Raw genomic sequence first — 24,681 nt, forward strand, 5'->3', positions numbered from 1 at the left:
CACCGCTTAACAATAACCCTCCCAGGAAAAGGCTTAACTTCTTTGGTTTTTGTATGTTTGTATCCCCCATATCAGTAACAATGACCACGAGATGAAAAAAGACATTTTGCATTTCATAGAAACAGTAGATCAGGTTGCTCAAGGCCTCATCCAGGCTGGCCTCAAACACCTCCAGGGAGTGAGTATCCACAACCTCCCCGGGCAACCTGTTCCAGCATCTCACCACACAAAGAATTTCTTTCTAATATCCCGTATAAACCTACCCTGCAATCCATTCCTTCTTATCCTATTGCAACAAGCCCTTGTAAAAAGTCCCTTCCCAGCTTTTTTGTAAGCCCCCTTTGGGTACTGGAAAGACGAAAACACATGAACACCAGAAGCACCCAACATTATGACTGAAAGGCTTATGTTTGATGGCTGTACTTCTCTGCGCAGATTACTTCATGGATTATCCTGCCACCATGCAAAAGCCAGGGCAGTGGGCAGAGACAGAATCTCTGTTGGAAGTCTCTAATTAAGCATTTGCTGTCAACAGCTTTCTCTCCTTTAAAATTCTGTGTTATAAAACAACACGTTAGAGGAAGTCATTGTTCCTAGCATGGATGCTGCCATGCAGATGTTTAGTTGAGAAAATTCTGTGTAGGGAGGAAAAAAAAGAAGAAAGGGAAATAGTGTTACAGGGTAAATCTAGAACATTGCATATTTTGTTTCAGCCTGACATAGTGAGGCTTGGACAAGAGAGGCTCCAATCTGGGAGAGTACCTTTTTCTAAGCATAACATTCGAGTATTTTAGCAATAGCCATGGCTTTGGGGACCGACTCAAGTACTGTGTCAAGTTTTGGAGTCCTCACTACAAGACACATATTGAGGTGCTGGACAAAATCCAGAGAAGAGCTACAGAGATGGTGAAGGATCTGGAGAAGAGGTCTTATGAGGCACAGGTGAGGGAACTGGGATTGTTTAGACTGCAAAAAAGGGAGTCTGAGGGGAGATCTTCTCGCTCTCTAACTGGCCTGAAAGGAGGTTGTAGTAAGGTGGTTGTCAGTTTCTTCTTCCTACTAACAAGTAACAGGATGAGAGGAATGGCCTCAGATTACACCACAGGAGGTATTCATTGGATATTAGAATAAAATTCTTTGCTGAAAAGATTATCAAATACTGGAATAGGTGCCTGAATCACCATCCCTGGAGATTTTAAAAGATGCATACATGTGGTGCCAAGGGACATGATGTAGCACCAGACTTAGCAGAGTTGGATAATGATTGGACTGGATGACCTTAAAGGTCTTTTCCAAAGTGATTCTATGATTCTCTTACTTCAAAATTACAAAGTTTCACTGATAAGCCTGATAAATACTGGAGGTAAAGAAAGGCAGGAAGAGATCAGGACAAGCCACTGAATAGCTACATAGGTTTAATCTAAAAAAATTCAACAAAGCATTCCTTCATTCAAGCATTCCTGAATAGCATTTATTTTTCACACCTATAAGAAACAAAACATTGGCAAATGTGATCTGCTACTCCTTAAATAAAAATACAGTCACTGTAAAACTGTTAATGGACCATAAATTACACAAAACACAGTCTCCTATCTTTGAGAATCCCTATGGTAGTAACTGAATCAAAAAACAATGCACAACTTTTCAAAAGGCATAATGAAGTGAAATGGGGTCTTTGTTAGTTTTCCAAAGACCCATCATTGCTATGAGGGTTAAACAGTCAGTGCTTCTCCTTAGTTTTGAAGTCACAACACATACATATAGTATCATATATATGTACATCATATGTATCCACAATGTTCCAGAAGCATGTAAATGCAGTGCTTCAGAATATAGTTTCGTGGTCTTGATAGCTGGATTACAACCAGACTTGATGATCTTGGTGGTCTTTTCCAAACCTCTTGATTCTATACCCCAGGTCTACCTGACCTTTAACAGCAGTACTAATCATTTCTCAGACACTGCAGAAGTACCCTTACCAAAATAAAACATTCAAGTAGGCGGGGATTCCCAGGTCTTAAACAATACTGAACCTCATTCACATGTGATATTGCCTCAGCCATTCACTCTTATAACAGACTTCAGTTCCTACAAGTTTTGAATATCACATGTCAGGAGGAGAATGAGTAGGGGCAGGAAAGAATTTCTGCACTGGCTACCTGTTGTAAATCACCAGGTACTAGTTTCCAGCCAAGGAGACAGCAGGGCTATGCATCAGCCCTGATTTTGTTTCTTCAATTAAGATCTCCTCTCTGCAAGCCCCTTTATAACCAGGTCCCTTCAAAGAGCAGAGCTAGAACAGGCTTTTCACTGCTGCTGCTCTTAATTCCTCCCTCCCCCACAGGTGCTGATGTCAGGTCACCAGGCCACAGCAATGCTGATAAGGTGGGCAGGCAGACCAGGAAGGCAAGCAAAGATGGCCTTCACCTAGAGCAGAGGCTATACCACTCCAAGAAGCGGAACACATATGTTCAAGCGGCAGCAGTAGCCTCCCTCACACCATTTGACCCAGGATGGGCTGACCAGGTTTGACCAGTCCACAGTTAAAAGAGAAAAAAACTCAAGCCCATCAATCTGACACTTCAGCTCAGGTTAGTCCCTCCTGCCACTGGCCAAAACCATCTCTAAGAGCTTACCAGCAGAGCTGGAAACATGACATGGCTCATCTTCAATTCAGTCTGGCATCTCAGCCCGAAGCCACCTTTATTATGACAAAGGGATGAACCAAACATACTTGTGGCCACCATATGAAAAACACTGAAATATAACACAGGCTTTCAGGGCCTGGGCATTTCAGGTCAATTAATTTTATATAGTTTCACAGCCAGTGAATTGAGTGTCAGCCTCAGAAGAACACAGACGAGGACTGAGAAAAGCCCTCCCCCCTTTTTTTAATAACTAGGTAAGGCATTTTAAAAAAATTAAGACAGCTCATATCTCTAATTCTGAGGAATGAAACTACTTCTCACATGTTAAAAATGAAAATAGGATACTACCACATAACGCAGAGCACAGGCACCTGGGATTCCTTACTGTATTAAATACTTCCTCTCCCCACCCACATATCAACCAATACAGGAAACGTGATACCCATGAACTTGTCCATCATTCATTCCACATTCACACAAGCTTAACAGTATCACAACCACTCAAGCTAAAACTCTGCAGCTGCAGTAATGAAGCATGACACAAAACCATGACAAAAAGCTGTTGTTTTCCAATTTGCCCCATAGGTGTATTTAAGCCCAGTGATAACACACAGAAGCACACAGGGGGCTCATGAAATATGTGCACACCTACAAGAACTTTTCTGAAGGAGTCCAGGTTGACAGCTTGGACTGTAGAATAGCCATTTACCCAGCACCACAGCTCTGCCATCCTCAGTCTGCTTGAAAGTAAGCTGTCCAGTAGCATTTCTTTGCTCCTATTCCCCCAACATCCCTGCACCTCATCACTCCACACCAAGATAAATCCAGGCACTACACACTTTGAGAGAGTGGTACCTTATTGGCTACTATTTAATATGAACGTGTGGCCAGGCCCTAATCCAGTAAGTCTCAGCTAAAGCTCAGGAAGCAAACCCCACAACATAAACAACGTTCCCAGGTCCTATTTCCGAATCAAACACCTCTATGGCCGAAGGAAGAGGTATAGGAGTGTGATGCAGGTCGCACTGCTCCCTGCCTCGCCAACAGATCCCTGCCAAGATCAAAGCCAACTGCACGGCAGCGTGAAGACGAGAAGCAGGTCTGGCGAGGACAGCGTACCAGCAGCTGCAACACGGTCCCCAAGACGACAACTTGAGAGACCAGCTAGGACGAGCTGCGTCTGTACATAACGATGTGACCTTTACCAGGTTCACTGCCACCCTTCACACGTTGTGTTTACTACAGTCTGTGACTCCAGGCTTTGCGCTTCACCTGGGTGGAGGTGGTGTTGCAACACCTGTCCACGCAGCCCCGTGTCAGAGGGACGCGGGAAGGAGAGCAGAGCTGCTCCGTCACCTCGGGAGGGGGCTGCCAGGCACCTTGTGTGCCCACCGGGACGGTCTATAGTTTTCCGCAAACGTAAGAAGGCCCAGAAAGGCTGAGCCACCGGCCGAGCTCCTCAGTGGCTTCCCTCGTACCATCCCCCGTCTGCCCTCTTTCCCCCCAGCCCCGAGAAAAGTGAACAAAAGACGACCCCCTCTCGGGGGTCCTCATCCCAGAGAGAGGCGGGCTCTGCGCGGCGCGAGGCACCACGCCCCGCACGCAGCCCTGCCCCGGGCTGAGGGTCGTGCCTGGCCACCAGCCCGCACGGCCAGCGAGTCCCCGTCGCTCCGGCCCGAGGAGGTCGGTACTACTATGAGAACAGAGAGGGTTGGATCCAGTATATACAAAAATCAATATTCCACATACAGCCTACACAAGCACACACAGGAGGCGGCCCGCCGGGGCACTCACCCTGCTCGTAAATCGGAGCAAACTCTCATTCACGCTCCCCGCGGTGCCCAGGCCGCCGGAGCCAGGCGACGCCCCGAGAGCCGCCGGTCGCTGGCCTTGCGCTGGGCCGGGCCAGGCGCCGCAGGGGCCGGGCGCGCCCTCTCAGTCCCGGACAAAGCGCTGCACCCCTGCCCGCTGCGGGCGACGGCGGCAGCAGGTGCCCCTCCGCTGGCGCCCCTGAGGCCGTGCCGACCGTCCTGCGCAGCCGCTGCCGCCGCAGCGCCCAAGCTGTTCGCCGGGGCCGCGCAGCGCGCCCGCCCCGCCCCCGGGGGCCCCACGGCGGGAGCCCGCAGAGGCGGGGCGGGCGGGGCCGGCCTGTGGGCGGCCTCACGGGCGGAGTGGCCCATAGGAGTGCGGCGGCGCAGAGGGAGGTGTCCTATCGGTCCCACCCGGGCTGCAGCTCCTGCAGCTGGTGGCGGGTACCGTGGTCTGCCCGGTGCGGCGTTCGCAGGCTCTGCGCGGAGCGACAACGAGCGAGCAAACCCCCCTCCCCCTTCCCCCCAGTCTCGCCGCCTCGCCCGGTGTGTACCTGCCCTGCGCCGTGCCGGCGCCTGGAGCTCGCCTGCGGAGGAGTCCAGACGCCTAGCAGGCAAGATCCACCATACTGTGCTGGCGGTAATGGTGCAGTGTGCGCTGCCCTCTGCTATAGGCACTGCACACCGGCGCAGTCCGCAGCGGGGCTGCGCTCTCAGTGCGCTGTTCGTTCCGCAGCCGGTACCGTGATGCAGAGAACGGGTGGCGGTAGCGGGCGTTGCGGCTGGTCTTGAGCCCAGCAGGATCCGGTCGTGCTGCGGGCGTGACTGGTACACGGGCAGGGAAGCAGCTTTGCCGTAGCAATTAGGAGTCGCATCGCCGGCGCTAATTGAGCTTTGGTTCACTGTGTGCTGAAGGCGAAGCACATTCCCGAACCTAGGCAAAGCGGTGGCAGGGCCAGGGGCTGCAGTCCAGCGTGGGGCACCCGCCTCCGGGGTCTGCGCTGGGCCAGGCTGGCCGTCCGCAGCCTTACCACAAACACGCTGATAAACTCGGGCCCACAGGCAAGCAAGGGTCGTTCCTGTGTATATCAACACTGTGTCAACGCTATGTACGTTTGTTAATTATTTAGTAAGCATATGGGGCTGCATAACATTGTTCATGCACAGTTTGTTGTGTTTTGCACTGCTTATTGATAACCCTGAGCTTAAGAAGTGCAGAATGTGTATGCCGTAAGAAACCCTTTTTCTTCTCATTATTCTCATGTATCTTCTGGGCATAGTGTTGTAGGAACTGCCTAACAGAGTGGCTGTCATGCAGTGTAAGCAATATTACACAATTCTCTAACAGATTTGTCCACCTCAGCGTGTGCCTCTAGTGCAATAGAGATGAGCCATAGTCTTCTACGCGGCATTCTCCAGTGAGCCCTTGGAGGGAATGGCTTAGGGTCCACTGCATTTCTCTGGCAAATTTTCCTTTGTGCAGGGTGGTACATTCTGCACTCACCAGTGTTCTATTTCACATCATCTCATGCCCTTTGTGTGCTGGCTTTGTAAATCTCTTCTTTTTTGAGATCAAGAATTTATGAATCAAAAGATGGGGGAGTGGAGCCATGTGGAGGCTGAGTCAGATTGTGGAAAAGGAAAGCCAAGTGAGAGTGTGCAATTGCATATCACATTTACAAACAGTTTCATTCATCTCCATATGTTGCTCCTGTTACTACTAATAAAGCTGGTTTCTCATACTGGTGCTGCCCTTGGAACACTGATCTTCCTGGGTTTTTTTACTCTATAGCCTCCTTAGTACTTGTGTTATACTGTGTTATTTTCCCAACTATGTTTTTATTACACTGAAGACATTAATAACAGAAAAAAAATCTGATAATTTCCCATACCCTCTTCCTTTGTTCCTATTATTCAATGTGCAAAGGAATGATAGATTATCTACCAGAAGCAATTTTTTCCCCTCTACATTGGTAAGATTTCCTAATTACAAAACCAAAAAAGAAAAAAAGATCTTTCCCTGAGCACTCACCCCTTTCTGCTTCCTATTTTTGCTCATCCCACTAATGATACCCAATGCTATCACAGTAATTTTGGAGCTGCAGGAAATCTAGCTTTGTCTACTGAATGATTTCTACACAAGCTTGTATAGGGAAAGGAAGCCAGAAAGCAAAGCCTGCTTTAGGCATAATGGTGTCAGAGGTTTTCTTCTTTGCTAGGGATGTGTAACCTTGGAGTGTACAGTAATTTCATTAACACTGGGAGAGAAGGAGAAGGAAAAAAATATTGTATTGGAAAAAAATAAGGTGTTTCTTTTAGGTGTAAAATCAAAGTGGTGATTTCAGTGACCTTCATTATTTCTATTTTAGACAAAAGGCAGCAACTTAGTACAGGAGTATCATTTGTCTTCCTCTCACCTCATCCTTTGTTCTCCTTGGGTTTAGCCTGTCACTTCCCAGGGTTTGACTGTTCCTCAGTGGGGCAGCAGCACCTCTCACCCGTGACTCAGAAGTGCTGAACAAGCAGGTGATATTTTTCTCCAGCTGCTTATTTCACAACTTCTCTGCTGTGCAAAGTTTTTCTCTTGCTTTCTGTCTTTATCTGTCTGTCTTTTCTGCCTCTCTGTCTCTCTCTTTCTTCTTAGGACCCTCTAAGTTTTTCTTCTGTGTCCTATGCTTCAGTATTTCTGTTTTGCCAAACAATTTACTTTACCCTCCCCCTTCTCTATATTTTTTGTCTGCTTTTGCCTTTTCTCTCATTTTTGTGCCCTGTCATATATCTTCTCATTTCCCCCTGCCGCCCTCCCCCCCCCCTTTTTTTTTCTCTCATGGTTTTTATACCCTGTCTTGCATTCTCTTTCCTGACATTTCACTTCATTCTACTGTCCTATTCTACCTTCCTCTTGCCATTTTTTCTCCGTATGTCCTTTGGTCATAGTCCTCACCCGTCCTTCCTCTTGACTTATATTTACATATGTGCAAATGTACCTGTGTGTGCATATATACATATTTATTTATATGTATGAGGGGTTGTCTATACATATATATGGGGGGTGTTCTGTACACACACAGGTATGTATGTGTGCAAGTATGTGTATCTCTGCTCTGCTCCAGCTCTTCTGTTCACTAGATGAACAAAGGACAGATGCATGCTGATAGTCTGATCCTTTTCTCAGCACCTGAAATACACTGCTCCTGCCCATCCTCAAACACATGTATTGGGTAGATTGAAAAATTAAGTATTTGGGAAATGTTCCTAAATTCAGAAGTGAACATGAGAAAGCAGCTTGCTCAAGCTGCATTGTGAGCAAAACAGTGATAGTGCTCCCACTGAGAGTACCAGAGGGTGCTTGTAAGCACTCTGGACCCAAATAAGTCTGTTTTTTAGTAGTGAAAAGTCTATAATTATGCACCTCTCTGCAGCTATTGGGAGACAAATGCTTTTCCCCTCATCAGAGCTAAGTCTCTCTGAAAAGGGCTCTGTGTGGGGTGAGGCTGGGATCTCAGCTTGTCAGCTTCCCTTTTTTTCTGAGGCTGGAGGGAGAGGAGAAAGCTGTGACTGTAGAATCATATGCATTGGGTGGGAGATGGAAGAATAAATGCATAACCCAAAAATATTGCATTAACCTTAGAGGGTGGAGTTGTTTAATAATATTTCCCTTTGACTTTCACTGACTACAAACAGCATCATTAGGGATCAAGGGCAAATGTTACATTTTGCTATTTAAATAACTCCTAGTTTTTAAAAGATCTTATTTAATAATTACACTTTTTTTTTCGTCTTTCAAAACGCATACTACTAACTCACTGGTATGAAAACAGCTCCATCCCACGGATTCCACCTCTGCTTTCTGGCAGCTTACCTGACTCATAAAGAGTGGGGGATTTTACATGCCACCTACATCAACTCAACATTTTCCTTTGTGGGGAGAGTTAATCACCACCCTTGTCATATTATTTTGCCGACCTTATTGAAGATATGATTTGTCACGGGGGAGTCTTTGTCTTATCAGGGGTATGGGTTGGAAGGGACCTCTGGAGATCACCTAGTCAATTCTCTCTGCTAATGCAGGTGCACAGGTTGTTGGGAGCTACAGAGAGGACATGCAGAAAGTGAGGGGAAGCTTAGGCAGATGACAGCTTTCTTACAGAATGTGGGGAGGGGGGCTGAAGTTTTTGCAAAATTCAGAAACCTGACCTCCTGTTACAAGGTGACCCACTTAGTGGGTGAAGGAAAGGCTGTGGATGTTATCTGCCTTGACTTTAGTAAAGCTTTTGGCATTGTTCCCCACAGCATTCCCCTGGAGAAACTTCTCATGGCCTGGATGGGTATATGGTTCTCTGAATAAAAGCTTAGTGGGATGGCTAGGTCTAAGAGTGGTGGGGAATGAAGTTAAATCGAGTTGGTGGCTGGTCACAAGTGGTGTTCCCCAGGGCTCAATACTGGGGCCTGTTCTTTTTTATACCTTTATCAGAAATATGGATGAAGGGATCAAGGGCACCCTCACTAGGTTTGCAGACAACACCAATTTAGGCCAGAATGTTGATCTGCTAGACAGTAGGGAGACTCTACAGAGGAATCAATGGGCAAAAGTCAGTTGTATGAGGTTCAGCAAGGCCAAGTGCCAGGTCTTACACTTGGGTCACAATAGCACCATACAATGCTACAGGCATGGGAAAGAATGGCTAGAAAGCTGCCCAGCAGAAAAGGACCTGGGCATGCTGGCTGAGAGCTGGCTGAACATGAGCCAGCAGTGTGTTCAGGTGGCCAAGAAGACCAACAGCATTCTGGCCTGTGTCAGGAATAGTGTGGCCAGCCTGAGTAGGCATGTGATTGTTCTCTTGTATTCAGCACTGGTAAGGCCACATCTCAATTACTGTTTTGTGTTCATCACTACAAGAAAGATTGTGGTGCTGGAATGTATCCAGAGAAGAGCAAAAAAGGTGGCGAAGGGTCTAGAGCACAAGTTCTGTGAGATGCTCCTCATAGAGGGTATAGGGTTGTTTGGCCTGGAGAAAAGGAGGATAAGGATCTCCAAGTAACTGACAGGAGGTTATAGCAAGGTACAGCTCGGTCTATTCTCCCAAGTAATAAGTGACAGGATGAGAGGAAGTGCCTTCAAGTTGGACCAGGGGAGATTTAGGGTGGACATTAGGAAAAATGTCTTCACTGAAAGGGTTGTAAAGCATTGGAATAGTCTGCCTAGGGAAGAGGTGGAATCACCATCCCTGGAGGTATTTAAAAGACGTGCAGATTTGGCACTGAGAGACATAGTTTAGTGGTGACCTACAAGTGTAGGGCTAGCAGTTGGACTGTATGATTTTAAAGATTGCTTCTAATCAAATCTTTCTATTATTCTATGATAATGTACAGTGAGGCCATTGTAATAAGGTTTTCTTTGCTATTTGTTAAAAATTGGTGTTTACCGCACAATCATGGAAGGGATAGTTTCTGTTTGCAGGGGATTCATCTCTCACATGAGATGTGCCATCTAGAGAGTTGAGATTCATCAGCTGAAGAGAACCATACCCCAGATAATCATTACAGGGAGTATGCACTGAGGAAGAAGTTGTGAGGTTGTAGCCACAGTGATAAAGGATTTAAGAGGAAAAAGTTTGTATTAAACTAACAGAGAGAGTCAGGAAAAACAGGCATACTTTTACACATACAACATTTCTCCTTGTAATCTGTCCCTATAGCCTGTGTGATCTTATCTATTGTGATGAGAGAGATTGTAAGTAGTAGGCTGGTATTTGTGAAGCAGGAAATGCTACATTAAAGAAGACAGGAAGATGTGAATGAGAACAAAACATGAACATGGCAAGACAATAAATGCAATGTGCGTAGGAGACAGTGGAAGAAGGGTGTGAGGAATCATAGAATGGTACGGGTTGGAAGGGACCTCTAGAGATCACCTAGCCAAATCTCTCTGCTAATGCAGGTGCACAGGTTGTTGGGAGCTACAGAGAGGACATGTGGAAAGTGAGAGGAAGCTTGAGCAGAAAAGTACGTGATGTTTTTGCAAGAAGTTCTTGAAATGCGGTACAGGGAGGACAGAAAGTTAAGAAGAGCTCAACACTTAGTGTGAAGGATGGCCAGGGAAAGTATTTGTTAAGAGTCCTCACTTCTCTCACCAGGGCAGGCAGAATCAAGGAATGGGAAGGAAAGGGAAAAACCTAAATAACTGATCTAAGCCACTGACAAATGTGAATGAAGGAAGGGTGGGGAAGTTCCTGTCATGTTGACAGAAAGGGATAAGTCCTCCAATTGGGTTTTCTGTGGGACATGGAAAATGTTTGAGTAACAAGTGGGGTGCTACAAGTCAGAAGAGAGGGAACAGCCTATCAGGAACAAGCTAAGTCTTCCCGATACAAATATATGAGTTATTTCCATTGTTGATGTGTGTAAGCCTTAAAATGCATTGAAGATACAGCAGCTCTGTCCTGAAGATATATGAACGCTGCAACTGTCTCACCTTTCCTGTTACACCTTGCACTTTCTCCTATGCCAGAATTAATCCCATATGCTCTCCTCTCCTGCACTCTGGGTCCTCGGTCCAGCTCTGATTGTCCTACTTATCGATTGTCCCTGTGATAACTGGAGCATAACTTGAGATAAGGACTCGGGAGCTACTGGCAAATATGTGCTGCTTGAAGCAAAGGTACTAATGAGCTTTGTGGAGAGTGTGTGCTGAGAAAGGCACCAGCAGGAGAGAAGAGCAAAGGGTGAGCACTTCATCTGAAGAAGAAACAGATTGGGACACCATCACAGTGAGGAAGATAAAGGTGTGGAAGCCTCAGGAAGAAAGGTAGTGTAGGAGGATGGAGGCACTAATAGTCAAAAATAACAGTATGATACAGATAATGTGGCACTCCACTGGCATTTTAAACCTGCTGTCTTTGTAAACCTTTCTGTGTTTTGAAAAGCTGTATACTGAATTGTTCTATTTGCTACTGACTAGCCAGGAGCACTGGCTTTTTGAGGCTGTCATTTTGTCCAGCAACCCTCATTTTCTTTACTGTGGATCTAGTGGCTGTAACCGAGTCTTCAGCAGAGAGCTCTTTGCACCCTGCCTGACATAAATATTGATGTATCCCCAATTATGCTTTGATTTCTCTAGAAGTAAGATGGCCTTTTTTAGCTTGTATCAGTATCAGACTAGCCCATGTGATAATGATTTTTTTTCTATGTTTTTGGAGAATTGCAAGTTTTCCAACTCCATGGCTGTTCCAAGTAATGTGTTAGTCTGTGTACAAGGCTGGATGGGACTAAGTGGCAGCAAACGTGCCAAGGCTTTGGACCTCCTGGTACTTGTAGTGGCTGTGAGAGAAAGGAAGAAAGAAGGAACACTGAATAAAGGACAGAGAATTATGGAGGATATCTGTGCAGTAACAGAGCAACATAGAACAGAAAGATGTTGTCTCTTTATGTAGAGCAGTTTATTGCTACAGCCGTATCTTTGAATTGCATTTTTTTTTAATAAATCAGATTTTTGTCTTTGAAATACATAATATACGAGTTTCTTAATCTTTCTCCCCACCTCTGTTGCCTTCATTCCCTCACTTCCAAGTAAGACTGCAAGTGAGGTTCTTTATTTGGACCAGTGCTGTTCAATATTTTCATCGATCATACTGGTAGTGAGATTGAGTGCACTCTCAGCAGAGTTGCAGATGATACCATGCTGAGTGGTGCAGTTGATAAGTGTGAAGGATGGGATGCCATTCAGAGGAACCTGGATGGGCTGGAAAGGTGAGCTGAGAAGAACCTCAAGTGATTTAATGAAGCAAAGTGTAAAGTCCTGTACCTAGGTCAGGGTAGTCCTTGATATCAATATAGGCTGGAGGATGATGAAGTTGGGAGCAGCCCTGCAGAAAAGGAATTGGGGATGCTGCTGGATGAGGAGCTGAACATGAGCCAACAATGAGCACTTGAAGCCCAGAAGGCCAGTACTAGAATACTATGTCCACCTCCCAAGCCCTCAACACAGGAAGGACATGGACCCGATAGAGCAGGTCCAGAAAAGGGCCACATAAATGATCAGGGGGCTGGAACACCTCTGCTATAAGGACAGGATGAGGGAGCTGGGGTTCAGCTCTAGGGAGACCCAATAGCAGCCTTCCAGTACCTGAAGGAGACCTATACAAGAAGTCTGGAGAGGGTCTGTTAAAGGCCTGTAGCAATAGGATGAGGGGCAGTGGTTTTAAGTGAGAGAAGAGTAGATTAGATTGGATGTTAGGAAAAAGTTTTTTACAATGAGGGTGGTGGAACACTGGAACAGGTTGCCCAGGGAGGTAGTTGAGGCCCCATCCCTGGAGATATTCAAGGTCAGTCTTGACAAGGCTCTGAGCAACCTCTAGTGGAGGATGTCCCTGCTCAGTGCAGGGGGGGATTGGACTAGATGACCTTTGTAGGTTCTTTCTAACACAAACCATTCTATGCTTCTATGATCTCTAGTATAAATTTATCCATGAACATTTTAAAACAGCTTACTGTCAGTTCTTGTGTGAGAGTTTACTTTTGCCTTCAATAACTCTTATGTCCTTAGTGCTCACTCCTATCTATTTCTGGAGAGTAGCCAGCTCCCTGCTTTGGGGGAGCTTTGCTGTATTGTCCCAGCTGTGCTTTTCTCCTCTGCTTCCACCTAAGAGGGTCTCCATTTTCCTGCTTTGTACAGTGATGACCTCTAATGCTCAGAGGACTCTCCGCCTGTGGTAATGTGATCTAGTGGCTGCAGCAGAGAAAGGTGTCAGCAGTTCTGGATCGTATTCCACATCCGGTTATTGAACAATGTGAGATTTGGGGAAGGACATTTATCTTTGTTTCCCTGCAGGCTCCAGTAATAGTCACACATCTCCATTTTACAGTAAAATTGCTATTACTATGCCAAATTAATTATTAATACACACATTACAATATTTTTCAGTATCCTGTAGCAATGAAATCTGACTGTGTGCCACTCACTGCACATTAGTTTGTGGCATGACGCGTATGTGTGTTACCCATAACTCCTGCATCTACACTCCATATTCCCAGATACACATAATCCTTTCATATAATCCTGGCTTTTTCATTAATTGCATGCTTCCCAGTAATATTTTTTAATATTTTCAGTACTTGCTGAAATGTAAGTAATGTAACTGGGAAATAATGATTGAAGTTAGTGACTGTCATTTAGAAGGAAAATTGATCATGACTGATTAGAGCTGCACAGATCATGTCTTCACCTGGGTCTTTCTCATGCAGTGGGAGAGGTGTTGATACTGCCCAGATCTGTTGAGCAAATGTGCATTAGACCAATATACATCACACAAAAGCTGTTGATAAGTTCTGTTGGGCTTATTTCACCCATGCCATTAAGGACATGTGGTAGCACTTCTACTGTGTTACACCCATCACACCACTCATTAGGCATCGCATTAAGACTCATAAGCCTTAATGACCTTCTATCTTGAGTCTAATTTGTGAACAAAGCTTTCCACTTCAGCGTAGTTTTATATCTACACATATTATTCCCAGTCAGCATAGTATGAAAGGGGAAATATTTTGGGGTATGATATCCAATTGTTTTTCAGAAACTTCCTGAAATCTGAGGATGGAGCATGTAGAAGGAAGAGGTGCCACCCTTCTCTGCATCGGTTCCCACATAACTGCTGCCTTAACTCAGGAGCAGCCCTCCTGGGACTGCGTTACCTCCTTCTCCCACCCACTGTGGCCTGCAGGTGTTGGGCCTTAGCTTCTCTCATACTTTTGTCTGTGGCTGAATTAGTGCATTTTTAATAGATGCTTTTTCAGCACCAATGAAAATAGCTTGCTTAAATGCCATAGCAGTTCTCTAGGCTTATTATCACTACTGATTGAGAGACCATGGCAGCACTGTAGGAGCCATTTAAATAGCAAACTCTTCAGGTTTATGGATTTCTGCTTTTTTTCAGAAAAATTGAAATGATGAGATCAAAGATCAAGTAATTTTCATTTTTTATATGTAATGGAGCAATTTATTTTGAATCCATACTTTGTTTTCAATAGCATAGGACATCAGGAATAAGTAAAGTGCCTTTCTGACGTGTAATGGATCATTATAGTATCACAGTCCCCAGTCACCTATGATTTTTATTCTCACACTCATCTCCAATAGCCTGTACTTCGCAAATCAAGATAGGTAGAATGTGTGATGCTAACGAGTAGCAGAGCTGCTGTGATGTCTTGCTTGAAACTTGGAGTGGTACATTGTGCTGCAGTTCATGTTGTTAAGGTTTTCAGGTACTGATAAAACCCCAGGAAGGGAGTGAGCCTGGTTGTGTTCTCTGTTGGACTGTGTCAGTACTGAGGACTTCCACTTTGTGGCAAAGCTGTCTGGAGTGGAATTGTAGTAAAGCTGGTACTGGGTAAATGTTTAGTGAGTATTGATCTATACAAAACATCGTTTCTCCTTTTTGCATTTATTAGATCCTGTTGGTCAAGCATGTAGATTTGAGAGATTCCAGAGAGCTTAGATAATGGGTACATTACATGAAGAGCAAATGAAAGTCATGCTGAAGCTTTTTAAAGTATTCATTTTTGCACAATAAAAAAAAAAATGAAAATAATAAATTATAAAATGTGGAGTCTGATCTATACAGTGTACTGACTCCTGGATTTCAGTGGAAATCAATGTTGACTGTTGGTGCTAAGCATCTCTAAACATCATGTGTCTGGTTTCAGACCTAGGTTAAACCTCCACTGACTTCAGGTACTCCTTTAATCAGAGTAAGGACAGAAGTATTTAGCCTCCTGACAGTCATTCTTCTTGCAGTGCTGTGTCACTGTGTTGCCCTGCTTGATTCATGGATATAAATTTCTTTTCTTTAAAAATCCAGTGTGCCTTCTCTGCATGGACAGAAGTAGCACAAGAAATTACAGCTGTTGCTGGTGATTAAAATTGTGTTTCCTAAGGTCACAAATGGAAATGGCAGGAAAGAAAAGAGGAAAGATTACTGTAAGAGGTATCCTGTACTGAACTCCCAAGCAACATGTTAAGACAAGCAATGATAAGGATCAGTCAAAGAGCCAGTGTATTTCAGTGCTCTGTTCTGCTTGTATTGTAAAGAAATCTGAAGATCCCTTCATACATAGTGTATCTGTTTTGGGGAGTGTGTTTGTAGCATTTCTGCCTCTGTTAAGGGGGAGTGATCACCTTCAGTTTTAACATATTTTTCAAGGTCCAATATGCAAAGCATGAATCTTTTCCCTAGAAAAACTGCATGTGTGTGTCCAAGGTTAAATATTAGCCATTAAAATGAGAGCTCTACAGGAGCAATCGTATGGAGTACAGCACAGCATGTGGGATTGGGGATGAGGCCTTATTACTGATACTGGATTACCTGGGAGGAAACCCGGCATCCCCAAAACTGATCTCTGCACCCCTCCACCATTGGAAAAAATCAGGCATTTCAGACTAGTGTACCTTATTCTAGGAAATTCTCCTCCTCGTTACTTCAGAGCAAATATTACCTCATCATCACATGCTAGGCAACATACCAAGAGAAAAATTCTTTCCAGTCCAAAATATTACTATCAATTTTTGCACATGAGGCAGCATCACCGATGTCTCACAATGAAATGTTCATGCTTCTGATCTACTTTACTACCTAAGGCAGAGGTTGCTACCAAATAACCATAAAATATCTGCTTGTTTTCTCAGCTATTGCAGTTTAAAGGCACTTACCAGATGAGCAAATTCTGGTTTAGTAAATTCCAGGTAGATAGCTGTACGTTATAAAAAGGAGAAAATTTAGAGAAATATACTATTCTGACAACAGTGATTTACTGACATCTGCTAATTTGTAAACTGTATTTACCAGACCTGCTGTCTGTGCTCTTCCAAGCATTTCAGAGCAGATGAAGCCATTAGAAAACCTTTCTTTTTGGTGGTAACATTCTCTAATTTGTTGTCTTTCTTTGTGTTTCAGAGAGAGCAAAACAAAAAGCAGCAGCAAATTTTACTTTACATTTCTTGACCTGTAGGATTAAACCCAACTTGTGGTTGTTTTTTCTTGGTTTTGTTTTATTTTATTTTATTTTATTTTATACAGCAAGAAAAACTAAAGAAAGGGACAATAATTGGACAGAACTAACAGAACACTCCTATTTAAGGGGCATAATAAACAGCAAATGCCTGCTGGCTCTCATTTGCTCTAGCAAGGATGAAAATAGATCATCAGAAGATTAGCAAATATCAGAATATCAGATATCCTGAAGAATGAGAGCTTGAGTTTTTTCTACAAACACTATTTTTTTTCACCAAGACCTCCAAAGAACAAAGTGCTGATTCTAAAATGTAAATGTTATGGCTGATTATGAAATTACAGCAAGGGAGCAGCCCAGTGGGCATGGGGATTTGTGATGGATGCTACAGAGCTCATCACAGCAAGGACAGTTTTTAATAGAAAAAAAGAAGGGGAAAATTCATGTGCTGTTTCCACCCCTGCATGGGGAGAGAGCCAAGAAAAAGAGCTAATAGTCCACCCATGCTCACCCATGCACACTGCTGGCGTTGATCCTACAGACTCAGCAGCAAGGCCAAAAATGAACAAAAATGCTGTGGGAGCTTCCCTGCCTCTCTCTCTCCCTCCATCAATATATCAGGGCTGTGGAAAACAAAGACAGCATCAGGCTTCACGTGGGATTTCTCAACAGGACTCCTCTTTCATCTCAGATCTGAGAGACTGTAGTGATTTGTATCTTCGAATACATCTTCAGTTCATTTTCCTTTTAATGATGCTGAAGAAAGGGATGTCAACACAAATGAAGATGTATCTGTCACTGCTTTGGTTTCTAGCAGCAGGCAGGCTGATGTTTGGAGGTGGCTAGAAAAAATACTGTGATTTGTTTTGGTGTTGGTTTTCTAAAGAAGGGGAAAAAATGCCAGCACTGATAACTGATTGACTCAGAGCATAGAAAACCATAAAGAAAATATGCTCAAAGATTTTCTTCAAAAGCATGAGACCGTTGAAATGTCACTCTGAGGCTTCAGAGTGGCTCCTCTTGCGTGGCCATACCCTGTGTCCCAGAAACCTTGATGACTTGGATGTGGAGATGAGCACTATCTACCCTTGTTAGGAGGTTTTGTGGGATGTTTTGGGTACAGTATCCTGTGAGAAATGTCCATCAGAGGAACACAGTCCACAGAGGATGTTCTAGGTAAGAAGTACCCAGGTTCAGTCTCTAAGAGTCACAGAGTGACTTAGGCTGGAGGTGCCTCTGGAGAACATGTAGTCCAGCTCACAGCAGAGCTGGCAGCCACGGGTTGATCAGGGCCATATCCAGTAGGATTTTGAGTACCTCCACAGATGGAGACCCTGCAACCTCTCTGAGCAACTTGTGCCAGAACTTGTTCACACTCACAGCAGAGAAGCGAATCATGATTACAACACTTCCAAACTCAAAAACTAATTATTATTAACCTTTTCACCCTTTTTTGTTTGGCTTGGGGTTTTTCTGTGGTGTGGGGTTTTGGCAGGATTTGTGTTTGGCTTTTGTTGTTGGTTTGTTTGTTTTTTGGGAGGAGATTGGCTAGCTGGGGTCTTTTTATGAAAAAAAGAAACTCTTTTCATTAAAAGAAACCATGTTTTTAAAGGTCCCCTGTTTTTTCCTCAACAAACTGTGCATATTAGCATGAACACTTTGGGAATAATCCCACTACTTCTTTCTTCACACCAGAGCAGCATCTGCCTGTGGATTGCCTTGCACTGTTGGTAGAACAGTTTGTGATACTGTTGACCATTATTAACATTATTTATTTAGCACCTGGCAAATGGAGCCAGACTCTTTGTGCTAGGCACTGCACAAACAAACTGGAAGGAAGATAACTTGTTCTCAAATAAGGTGTTCTTTACCTGTTAAACAGTAGGCTGCAAAGAAGTGGGTGGAGGGAAGCAAGAACACCAAAGCTTTTGTGCTAATCTCTGAACTTTAAAATGGCTTCCTTCATCATGGCTATTTGTGGGAGGAGAGCAAGATCCTTGCCATGCTACCTGAGGGTGTTAGGTAGACAGACAGAGATGTTCTACAGGTGTGACCTTCTCTGGAGACGTGAAATTACTCTGGTGCCTGCTGGGCTCTGTATTCATCCTTTAAAAGCTGCAGTACAAATGCCTTTATCAATTAATTCATATTTTAGAAGGACACACTTTATAAAAAGCCTAAGAAATAGCAATTTACATTTTTCAGTTGTGGTGGTTTTCTGCCAGAAAATTAGCTCAAAAGAAAAGAAGCAAGTGCACCGTTACTTCTTCTCTTGGAAAAATGCCTTTCCATTGAAAACACCTATTTTTGTGCCTGCAAACAAGAGCAGTGTGTGATTTCTTTTCCAGATATTGCTTCCCAAGTTGAGAAAGAGAGGAAGAAAAATCATGGTTTTACCAGAGGGAGAAGATACCGTGTTTAAAGTGGCAGATGTCAGAGTTTTGAAGGGTGTCCAGGACATTTAGGGCAGTCTAATGCTTGTTCTCATAAATGCCTACACTGAGAAGAATGCCCAGGAAGATTAAGAAAGTAGGTGAGGTGTCAGAGTTCAGAGTCAAGCACATATCACATGAAAATCGTGTTATTTGGAGATTTTAAAGACAATGTAGAAATTTATCTAGAAGAGCATACCTGGGTACTCCATCCTCAAAACAAAGCATGGAGCTCTGGAGGCTCCTTCCAGCCGCACATTCTTGGCATTTCTGTAATACTGTTTATTCATACACTCAAAATGAGAATTTTGCCATGCCAAGTCTCAGAGTCCACTTTGGTCAGCTTTTGATACTTTTGTTCATTTGTCCTTTCCTTTTCATTTCCATTTTACCTTTTTTCCCCCTTTTCCTTTCTTTTTTCCCTTTCCTTTTCCTCTTCCTTTTCCCTTTCCCCTTCCCCTTTTTCTTCTTGTACTCCACACATGGTGTTAAGTTACTAGTTATGTCAGGGATTTAAGGGAGATTTGCATGTATTTACCCAGTTTTGGCTGGTGTTTTTTCTTTAATACTTGTTTAAGTATGAACAGTTTGAGGGCTTGGTGTAGTGAGGAGTTAGTGGTGTCTTTGCAACCTGCTACATGAAGTTTTGCTGTATGCTGGTCTATTACACCTAGTTAGACAAAACCCCATTTTGGAATGACAACCTACTTATTTTTGCAAGATGAAAGAAAGGAAACTTGAATGGGTCTCGCAGGCCTCACAAAGGAAAAATTCCTATTAGTAGCAAGGAAGAAACTTCATTACTTGAGCAAGAACTCAGTGCTAATGGTACTGGTGCCAACTTTTGCTTCTAGCCAGGCAGGCATTTTGGAAGGCTGTGGTGGACATACTCTCTCACTGCTTCCTAGCATCCTAAGCAGAGCCAACCTGCCGTTGCAGCTGAGTGTACCCCCACTTGAAATGCCCTTTGCCTAACACTGCCCAGATCATGTGGCTGCCAGAGCCTATCACTGGTACCCTGTCAGATAAAGCAGCCAGCAGTGACCCTAGTGCTTGCAGCAGGCGGAAGGTGGCATCTCACATTCTGAGGACTTGCTGCCACAGAGGTTTCTCACATGGTTTGGTAGCAGGAGCTAGTATCCACAAAGATGTGGGCACACAAATCCAGGATTAGCATCAAAGATGTCTGCAACTGGAAACTTCTTAGAGACTTGGCTGCCTGTCTGTCTTTGTTTGCAGATGCAACCAACAGCAGAGAAGCCAGGCCATGGTGCAGGGTGGCATCTCATTCCTTCCCAAGGAGAGGCAGGACTGAGCATGCAGCCATTGCTTTGGCACAGGCACAGTTTGGGTCTCTTTCTGATGCTCTGTGCGTGCAGACCATATGTTACATCCCAGCTTCCTCTTTCCTGTTTATTGCTATTCGTTTTCCCATGTGCCATTTTCCCTGAAGCTCTTTCTTCACTTCTAGTCTTTCTTGCCCAACAGACTGCAGTTCCAAGGTCATCTTCAAAAGAGGTACAGATCAATCCCTGAGGTGATGCTGGAAGCTGATCCTCCAGCAAAGACTGGAGAAGCCTTGCCTTTCAAGGGAGTTCTCAAAGTGTCCTCTGAAACACAAAGCCATTTACTAGGTTATGACATAGTTATTCCTTTGACCCACATAGTAAAGCAGATGTAAATGTGTAGTTTTATGGGAGGCAGCCAGTTTTATGACAGGTTTAAGTACTGTCTTTTTGTTACTGCACTTCTGGAGGACAGTAATTGGCTGCAGATTTGGGCTCTGCAGGTTGGCCTCTGATGAAGAGAAACTCGGGGAGGATGAGGCATCTGTGATGTGAAGTGGCCAGCAGAGGCTCACTCTCACTCAAAAGCAGAAAGCACTAAACAGCAGGAAACTATTTCAGTCTGTGTAGCTTCTCTCCATCAACACATAGCCCAAAAGCCCTTTGACTGTTTCCTCTTGTCCACATTCCTGCTTCTTTGCCAGGTGATTCCTGCCTCTTTCTGAGCTTTTCTCCTCTCTGGTGTTTTTGCTAGCCAGCGTGAATACTGAGAGATTCCCGTTGCTCAGCTAGCTAGCATAAACCCATACATTTTATATATTCCATTGCAATACATGATGTAAAACAATAGCCACAGAAATGCAAGCACCCACAAAGTAAACTTTCACCTCCATGCCAAGGAAAAAAAGGGTCTATTCAAGACAGTAATAACCATGTAAAATAATTATGACTAATCTTACATAAAAGTGGCTTCAGTGATACTTAGCCAGTTTCCAGCCTATTCCAGCAAGATTTAATTTAATCCATGCTGGAGTTAGTGTTTTCTTTGGGACTGCAATGTTTTTTCTCAATGGTTTTCTCCAGCCCCTATTTACTGAGTAGATGCCAGGTAGGTCTGGGACCAGTGATGTTTTCAAGGCTGATATTATGGGGATTTGAGCAGAAAACAAAGAAAACCTATACACAAAATAGAGCAGTTCTCAACGGAAGCTCAAAAATGCTAGCATGGGGTCATGGGGTGTTTGTCTCAGATTCAGAGATGTTGCTTGTCTCTGATTCACTCTTTCATCTGTCAGTAAAACTATACGGTAGAAGGACAAAAAGGAATTTGATTTTTTTGGTGTCCTTTCCAAGCAGCTCCAAGATACAGAGGAAGAGCTCTCAGGATGCCAGAGCCAGCGAAGTCCACCTCTGCCCCTAAAAAGGGCTCCAAGAAAGCTGTGACAAAGACCCAGAAGAAAGGCGATAAGAAGCGACACAAGAGCAGGAAAGAGAGCTACTCCATTTACGTCTACAAAGTGCTGAAGCAGGTCCACCCTGACACTGGCATCTCCTCCAAGGCCATGGGCATCATGAACTCTTTCGTCAACGACATCTTTGAGCGCATTGCTGGAGAAGCATCCCGCCTGGCCCATTACAACAAGCGCTCTACCATCACCTCCCGGGAGATCCAGACAGCTGTGCGCCTGCTGCTCCCAGGAGAGCTGGCCAAGCATGCCGTCTCAGAGGGCACCAAAGCTGTCACCAAGTACACAAGCTCCAAGTAGCCATATATCAACTCTCCAATGGGACCATCAAGCACTGGACCCTCTGCGCAAGCACAGGTGGGTGGCCACGGTCTGGGTAAACATCACAGCTATTATCCACAGCAATTTACAGCCTTGGGATGGGCATGAGAAGCTGTCTGGTGGAAGATGAAACAGTGATCTGGATGTCAGCTGATTTTCATAGTCTGTTTGGGACATGCAGTGGGTTCAGCAAGGCTGGTGAAGGAGGCCTTTGTTTTCACACCTCATCTGAAGAACGGACTGACATCCAAACTCTCCTCTATGCTTGGCAAACATGCATGTTTGGTTGGCACTGTCAGGAGAGACTGGCAGCAGCAACACAGTGATGCCATTTCTGAAGTCTTGCTGTTTAGCTGCTTTCTCACAGTCATCCAAGATGGGCACTGAGGAGTCAGCGCTGGTATCCTCTCCCTCATAGACTGGATCCGTCCTGGTGTGCAGTGGCACAGCCCACCCTGTGCTGGCAGAAGCAGCATCAACTGTAACTGGGCATGAGCTGTGGAATAAAATCTACATTGATTCAACAGCTATCTGTGCTTGACAGACTGTTTTCAAGAGCAAGCCTGGCAGGCACGTAGATGCCCAGGATGATACCAAGCGCTATTCCTCCTTGTCACTCACATTGGATGAGACATCAAACAGACTGAGGGTGCTGGCACTGGAGCTGTCTGCTGCCTCTCACCTTGTGCCAAAGCAGAGGAATGGGCAAGGTGGGAATGCTGGGGCTGGGTTGCTACCTTCCCCAGCTACTGTTTTGTCTGGTTTAAGGACTTGGTTTGGTCTGCAAGACATTGCTGATTCTGCTGCTTTTCAGAGACTATTCCTGCCTTGACGCTGCCTGGGTTCCCCAAGACAGAGTGGTCCCTGTGGGAATCCCCTCTCCTGTGAGTGCTAGGGTGGTGCAGAACAAACAGCACAGAGGTATCAGGAGGGGACTGAGGATTTGGAAAGGCGTGGAGTGGGAACAGAGGTGGTTAATGCAGAGCTCACTGTGGGCAATTCACTTGGTCCTGCCTTGCCTGCTTTACTCACCAATTAGAAAGCAAAACCAAAAACTGGGGCTGGATGGATATATAGGGATGCTTGCCTACACCCCAGTAATACTTTAAATATTAAATCATTTTAAACCATGTCTGATACTCTCCACATCTTTTTAAGTCCACAACAAGGTAAGCAATAATAAAATCCTGATAAAAGCCATAGAGATTAGTGGAGGAATGTCTTGGTTACAAGTTTATCTTGCCCAAACTGCTGGATAGCATGTGTAGAACTGGTGTGAAGTTGAAGCTTCCTACTCAAAATACAAAATTAGCCCTCAAAAAAATAACAAAATCTCTGGTAGGCAGTAATGCTCAGATAAAAATTATTCATGTCTAAAATAACAACTGCTTTCTGCAGCTTATTCTGTAAATAAAAAGGGCTGGAAAGAAACAAGATCCAGAACTAAGTGCAGGTTCTTCCAGACTCCAAGACCTTTCTTTTAACTGAAAGGTAAATTCATACCCCAAAATAGCAACCTTGCAGTCCATTTCTCACTTTCTCCTATGTTTATCTCTATCCTGTTTCTTTACACTTTGAGTGATGGGGACTCTTGCAAATTTATGTTGCTTCTGGAGCTGTAGGACTATGTTTTTATAACAGTGTTGCCGTCATTTTCCAGTTGGTTTGAGGAAAGGTCCACGTGGAGGTGCTCAACCAAGAGAATCTCAGAAACCACATGGCAGCACTGGGGGTCATGTGGTCTCTGTGGAAGAGAAAACGTCAAGTTGCTTACGGGCTGCTTCCATCTCCCTTGTTTCAGTTTGAACACCCCATAAAGGAGCTTTCCCACCAGACTTTGCTCATTGATAGCACACAACCATGTTTCATACTCTAATGCCATCAGGAATCCCTAGCAATGTCTTTCAGAAAGAGCAAAATCTGGGTGTCAGCATCCACAATGCGCAGCTCCCAGCAGCAGCAGCTGTACTTGGTAGCATTTATATCCTGCATGGCTTGGGTAGGATGCTTTGGAGGTGACAGCTTAGCACTTCCTTTTGTTTTCCAATCAAATTGTCAAGATCAGATAAAAAAGATGAAAATGTGTGTGTGCAGTAGGCCTAGAGCCATTGTCCTTGGCTCTTTTCCCACCAGAAATCAGAGAGCAGATGATGCAGAAGAGGAATATAGGGAATATAGGGAATGAAGAGGAATATAGAGAATGAAGAGCTAGCTGGCAACACTGCAGCTTTTTCCTCCCATCTCTATGATCTTCAGGTTAGCATTCATCCCATGAGGGAGTCCTCCTGAAGGTAGGAGTTCAGAATGGCATCAATCCACTCCAGTACAAGCAGTGTGTACAAGCCAGGCTTACCTGGCACAGCTTCTAAATCCTCACTCTTTTGAGCAGACCAAAATCCTGCTCTACTGTCTACAGGCTGCAGAAAGTGGAGAAAATAAAATGAGATGTTGTCCCTCCATGGTCTCCTGGGCAGCTAGCTCAGGCAGCTAGGGACAAGGCTGGGTATTCAGACAAGAGCTGCTGTCATCATACTCATACAGTACTGGTCTCATTTTCTTCTGCTACTGTTGCCACTCTCCATTTTGGGAAATTATTTCAGACAGAGGAGAAATGGCAATTTAAGGCTATAAAAATACATGGAAGGTTTAAAGGGGATTTTTATATTGTCTTAAGTCAAGTGACTGAGATTGGTCATGCTCATCCATTTATAGTTCAG

At 44.5% G+C, this 24,681-nt stretch overlaps 2 protein-coding genes across 3 annotated transcripts in view; one reads left to right on the forward strand and one right to left on the reverse strand.

Moving 5' to 3' along the window:
* Positions 1–4,732, reverse strand: part of GRAMD4 (GRAM domain containing 4) — a 78,695-nt gene extending 73,963 nt beyond the window's left edge. The window contains exon 1 of one of the 2 annotated variants that reach the window (XM_054178152.1): positions 4,443–4,732. In XM_054178152.1, the coding sequence (XP_054034127.1) occupies positions 4,443–4,471 (29 nt within the window). In that variant the 5' untranslated portion in view covers positions 4,472–4,732. The remainder of the gene's footprint in view (positions 1–4,442) is intronic. The other variant, XM_054178153.1, reaches the window with a different exon arrangement.
* A 169-nt stretch (positions 4,733–4,901) lies between these two features.
* LOC104308941 (histone H2B 5) lies at positions 4,902–24,434 on the forward strand. Its single transcript, XM_054178572.1, has 2 exons — positions 4,902–5,070; positions 21,534–24,434. The coding sequence occupies exon 2, from the start codon at positions 21,563–21,565 to the stop codon at positions 21,941–21,943; it is 381 nt and encodes a 126-aa protein (XP_054034547.1). The 5' UTR covers positions 4,902–5,070; positions 21,534–21,562; the 3' UTR covers positions 21,944–24,434.
* Positions 24,435–24,681: the final 247 nt, after the last annotated feature.

The sequence above is a fragment of the Dryobates pubescens genome, chromosome Z, assembly GCF_014839835.1.
Source record: "Dryobates pubescens isolate bDryPub1 chromosome Z, bDryPub1.pri, whole genome shotgun sequence".
Taxonomy (NCBI): Eukaryota; Metazoa; Chordata; class Aves; order Piciformes; family Picidae; genus Dryobates; species Dryobates pubescens.